Source organism: Rhinoderma darwinii, chromosome 13 (assembly GCF_050947455.1).
Source record: "Rhinoderma darwinii isolate aRhiDar2 chromosome 13, aRhiDar2.hap1, whole genome shotgun sequence".
NCBI lineage: Eukaryota > Metazoa > Chordata > Amphibia > Anura > Rhinodermatidae > Rhinoderma > Rhinoderma darwinii.
The window spans coordinates 31,096,223-31,102,222 of NC_134699.1; the positions used below are offsets into that span (position 1 = coordinate 31,096,223).

The 6,000-nt window shown below is 41.1% G+C and overlaps 1 protein-coding gene across 1 annotated transcript in view; it reads left to right on the forward strand.

Moving 5' to 3' along the window:
• CFAP97D1 (CFAP97 domain containing 1) overlaps positions 1 to 2,343 on the forward strand; it is a 45,312-nt gene extending 42,969 nt beyond the window's left edge. The window contains exon 6 of the mRNA XM_075846232.1: positions 1,936 to 2,343. Coding sequence (XP_075702347.1) covers positions 1,936 to 1,944 — 9 coding nt within the window. The 3' untranslated portion in view covers positions 1,945 to 2,343. The remainder of the gene's footprint in view (positions 1 to 1,935) is intronic.
• Positions 2,344 to 6,000: the final 3,657 nt, after the last annotated feature.

Here is a 6,000-nt window from a genome sequence, read left to right on the forward strand (position 1 = left end):
ACTATTACTATATCTACACTACAATGTTTTAACGGTGGGGGAGTAAGCTTACAGGCCACATATAGTGCCCTACTTGGCACATACGGCAGATTTATTTACATATAGGATTTGAATGCTGCTGAGAAAATGTTATTTCCTATAGAACATCTAGCAGAGAAGTATGTCCTAGTGACAGATTTCTTTAAAAAAAAGTTAAACAATAATGTTTTGATTCAGCGAAAACAAACAGAGATACGAAAAATGATGAGTAATTAAAATACAAAGTATTAAGTTACTTTCTATAAGGATTAAAGTAGTTTAAACATGTATGGCAAATCCAAAAAATATGTCTAATGTGTTTTTTTTGGTGCAGCTTCGACTGCTGGGGCTCCCAATCACAAGATTGGATGTTCAGTGCCCCTAGCTGTTCCTGTATTACCCACACATGTATAACTAACTCTCCTGTCTTCTAATCTTTCATCCGCTGTACAACAAGGGACACAGGACCCCCAGCGGACTGCCCTCCACCAAAATTATATGAAAATGCCATAAATGTTAATGGCTGGAATTTGCCTTGAAAGGTGTTCTCTGGGATGTTTTTCCTTAGCCCTTCTATTCAAAAAGAATAAGAGGGCATTTCAATTACTTGTTTAAAAACAAAAACTCCCTCCAGCGCTCACGGATCTAAGCGCTGCTGCATATAAACATTCCCCTCTTTCTCACTCTCTGTGCAATGTACTTACAAAAGCTTAATTGCAAAATTAAGGAAAACCTTGACCCCCGAGTGATGATCTCAGGGGCCATGGTGTGGGTGGGTAGAAGGGGAGTTGGGTCAGTGTTTGTTTATGTATGTCCATCAATACACAATCCTATATACACTAAATGGTCACTTTTTTAGAGGCAACCATCTAGTAGTGCGTTAAACCTCCTTTGGCCTTCAGAACTGCAGCAAGTCGTCGTGGCATACATTCCACTAGGTGCTGAAATCTTTCTGCAGGAATATTCGCCATGTGGATAGCATAGCTTCTCGCAGTTGCCTCTAAAGTTTCCTTCCGCCATAGGGTGAACAGCTGCAATGAGGGGATGAACTTGGTCAGCCACAATGCTTAGGTAAGTTCTACCATTCAAACATCCATCCATAGGTATTAGAGGACCCAGGGTGTGCCAAGAAAACAGTCCCCGCACCATTCCTCCACCAGCCTGAACTGATCGATTCATCGATTGATGCTGCTCACGCCAAATTCTCATCTTTCCATCAGCCTGATGCCACAGAACTATGGATTCCTCTAGCCAGGCGATGTTTTTCCACTGCTCGGTGATTCGATTTTCGTGCTTTTTTTGTCCAGTGGAGTCTTGTCTTTCTGTTTTCCTTAGACAACAATGGCACTCAAACTGGTCGTCTGCTGTTATATCCCATCCATGCTCAGGAACGACGAGTGGTACATGTAAGTTGGAGCACCAGCGTTATATTCAGCTGCAATTTGCTTGACTGTGCACCGCCTATTCTTGACATCCCATTCTGAACCCTTTAGTTGTGTGTTGTTAATGTTCAAAGGATCCCCTTTCACTGGATGTTTTTTCATCTATCACACGATTTTCGATATACCCTTGACAGCGTTGCACGAGAAAACCTCACAAGGTTGGCAGTTTTTAAGGTACTGGGTAGTCTAGCACCGATGATCATGCCACGTTCAAAGTTGCTCATATCGTTCGATTCCCCTGTTCTAATGTGGATTCACACTGAAGAGGATTCACAGAAAGCTCACTTGATTTTATGCTACACTCCTTGGTCACCGGTCTCATTTCTATGCTCCAATCGTGAAAAATCAGGTGCCTCTACTAATGTGGCCATTCAGTGTAGATACATATATATAGGTATTACTTGCATTGATGGGTTTCATTTTAATGTATACTTTTTTTTTCCAAAGTTTATACGGTTTTACTTTTTACACACAGGGCAGATGAGTGGTCTGAAATCCAAAACTCTTAGATCCCAGATACTTCTCAGAGCCACAACTCTCCAGGAGTCAAATAAAAGGAACAGCACGGAAAGAATATTATGGAGAATATGTCATTCTTAGTCTAGTTTTTTTTTTTTTTTACTTTTGCATATGTTTACACCTTAATGTGACATACAACACAGTCTGCAAGTAAATGTGTCATCATAAATTAATATAGTTCAATAATAGTAAAATACATATAACATTCAAGATTTATGTAATAATTATGGTAATGGTCAAATAAAAATGTCTGTAAAATGTACATAACAAGATGGCCTCCAAGTGTTCTTGAGATACTGATTTACTTATACTTTTGTCTGTATGATTCCTGTGGTTGACATTAAAGCGTTATTCCCATCTCAAAGTGATGGCATAGTGCTAAGATATTTCATCATGGGTTTTTCCCTGCACAGCGGCGCTCCTGGCCCCGGTAATGCAGCACGGCGTCATTCAAGTGACATGCTATCACATCCCGAACACCATTGGTGCACAATAGTTTACACAGCTGCCAACAGTTAGGGTAATGCACACAAACAAATTCCGGGACCTATAGAAATCTATGGAGTCGTATGTCTCCAACTACATACGATTGTAAAATATTCTATGGCATGTTGTATTCTCCCCTAGAATCATTGCTTCTATGGGAGGATATTTCCAGAATACAGTGCCGTGTGTGAGAAACGTACAGCAGCACACCGAGTCACAACAGCTTTGTAGTACAAAGCCAAAGGGACTGTCTGCTTACATACAGGCACAGGCAAAAGAAAAGAAAAAAAAAAAAAGATTCCCTAGACCAGATCTTCTAAAGCTTTTTCTTCCACAAGCCAAACCATGATGACACTAGGGACATGTAAAATACTGAGCACCATGAGTGTAAACCAAACTGTACTCAGTATCAGCCACTGTGCCCCCAAACCAGCCACAGGGTCTCCAGTACCAGCCACAGAGTCTCCAGTACCAGCCACAGAGTCTCCAGTACCAGTCACAGAGCCTCCAGTACCAGTCACAGAGTCTCCAGTACCAGCCACAGAGTCTCCAGTACCAGTCACAGAGCCCCCAGTAACAGTCACTTTGCCCCATTTATAGCCAGCTTGCCCCCAGACACCATCTTTAGACTCCCGGCATAAGAAAGTTAACTTTTAACTTTCTGTTCATGTGCCAATCTGCAAAAGACAATGGGCAGATTTATTAATAATAACTTAAAGATGGCCTAAAGCTAAAGGTGCCAAGCTGAAGATGCACCACATTTTTTATTGACGTGCATGCTTTTTGATAGATTTGGTGCATTAAAATTTGGCCAACTGTATACGCTCTGAAAAAATAGGTACATGAGTCGTCGGAACCGAGCCGCAAAGACAATAATACATCTGCTCCAATGTCTTGTTGTGTGAAGCAGTCGGTGATGAATCAGTTCTAAAGGGACAGTAGCATTGCACCCTGGGAAAGTTTGTGTGTCTTGCTATCTGCCAAGCATTATATGGTACAGCTTAACCATGACATTTTCTCTTGCTCCATTAATTTCCTATTTTTATATTCAAAATTTGTAAGTCTTTGGCCCTTGAAATATTTCCTTCCAAACCATTCACAACACATTTCTTTTCTTTTATTATCAAACTCATCTCACTTCTCATATGTTTAGCAATGTTCTACCCAGACTGATTCATTCAATGGAAATGATAATGTGAATTATCAGCCCCATCATTCCTGCCATCGCTGGATGTTCAGAGCCTATGAATCTTATCTTTTGAAATGTGAAAAACTCTTATGTTAAAGTATTCATGATCATTAGAAAGGAGGTGTTTTTTTCTCTCTTCTGCACCTCAATCATTTCTCATATGTCTAGATGAAGGTTGAATCCTTTCTGTGGACCTTAAGTCAGACAGATTTTGAGATCAAACCTCCATCTATCCTTCTCATGCTCCGACTTCTCAAGACATGCGAGATACACTTCTGTTTTCTCTATCAGCGTCCAAACTACACATGAAAAATTCAACTTAAAACGTCATCACCGATGAACAACATAGAGATTCCTCTACTTTTTATTCCAACCTGCTGCTTATGACTCAGTTGATAATTCACAATTCCCTGGGAATAAATGTTTTCTTGGGTAGACGTAATCCGCAATCTTCAAAGGTTTGTTCAACTGGGAAATAGATTCCAGCCCACATTGTCTCCTACTGCTGAGAATGCTCCAGACCGGCCGGTATAAACCATAGCTGGGATAATAACTCCAAGATCACTGGACTCTATGGGGGGAATTTCTACACCAGTAATATGGGGGGAATAAATAGAACATTAGGTGGCCAGCCATAATGAGAAAGAAAGGAATAAGAAGTATACACACATTCACACAGAAGTCTTGCCAGTCCAGGGAAACTCGTGCACCATAACCGAGGTTACAAACATATCATCAGTTGCAAACATAAAAATGTCACTTCTCCACAAGACCCATGCCGGGCCTCGTACCTTGACCCCTGGTTAGACTACCATTGGACAATGAAAAAAAATAAAAGTATACTCATCTCACGGCTCCTCTTTGCTTCTCCCCTTCTGGTCCCCTCAGGCTCCCTCAGCATTTTGCGGCTCATACAACGTAATGGCGTAGGAAAAAAGTTAGAGGTCCAGCACACGATATGATATGAAAAAATACAAAACTGTTTATTTAAGTTATTGACTTAAATAAACATTTTGTATTTTTTCATATCATATAGTGTGCTGGACCTCTAACTTTTTCTTGGATTTCTACCTACTCCCGACATAGCTCTCTTGCCCGTGCACCGAATAATCATGGAACGTGACATCCTTACTTCGAATGAGTGGTGAGCGGACCAATTTTTCTTGTACATTTTGTAATGGCGTAGGGCAGCATCAGGACATTGTATGTGACGCAGCACTAAGGACGTTGAGTGCTGTGCTGCATATAAGTCTCGGACGCTGCTCTGCATTTGGGCCGTGTATGAGCTGCAGGACACTGAGCCTGAGGGCCCAGAAGAGGGGTAGCAAAGAGAAGTGGTGAGGTGAGTAGAATTCTTTAGTATTGTATGTTCAATGGGGGGGCGAGTGGATTGGATGGCGCAAGGCTGCAAAAAAATGGGAAAGATGGGACAAATTTATTAAGAGGCCTGCAACTCTTAATATCTGTGGCATCTTACTCCAGAGGAGCAGAAAGCTAAGACTGGCGTATGAATCGGCAGTCTTAGTAAATCTGCCCCTATATCTAGAATGACGTGATTGTTTTGTGGTTTCAGAACTACAAATCTCAACATTTCATGACAAGTATATTTAATATGGTTGCAGAGGCATAACTATAATGGGTGTAGAGGTTGAGGTCATACCTGTGCCCTGGAGATTTTCGAAAGGAACTGTGCAATTCTACATTGCCCTTGCACCATAACATTTTGCTGAACAACCCCTGTAAATAAACAATCACAGCCCTGACTGCATAAAGTTAGGAGACCTTTAGCGTAGTTATATAAAAACAAAATAAAACCCCCTATAAACAAAAGACTACTGATTGTTATTAATATGACCAGAAATCACTATTTATTTTTGCGCTCTCATCACATCAACACCATTAAACTTGCTACTTACTGCAGAGTTGAGGTTGCTGCCTGGTCCGCTCGGAATGGATTAACGCAAATGGAACAGTGACAAATCCCTTTACTGATGCTGTGCTGGCACTCAGCCGCAGATGTCCAGCACGGGGCACATTCAGCACTTCCATCTTCACTATACCCTGCACACATCTTCTGATTGGGAGGCCTGCAGTGTTCCTTTTAATAGCTGCAAAGCAAGATTAACAAATCAGCACTATGCCATGCAGAGCTAAACAATATACTAAATAAGGAAAGCGTGAGAGTCAACACTATGTACAATGTAAAACGAATCCAGCATATTGAGCAAAGTGTTGGTAGAAGTCAATTCTAAATTCCCAATAGTACAAAACTTATTTAAAGAGCATTTCCCCCTTGATAGTACAATTTACTGATTCTCCTTGCAGAGATCCAGCCGATTTGGAGAG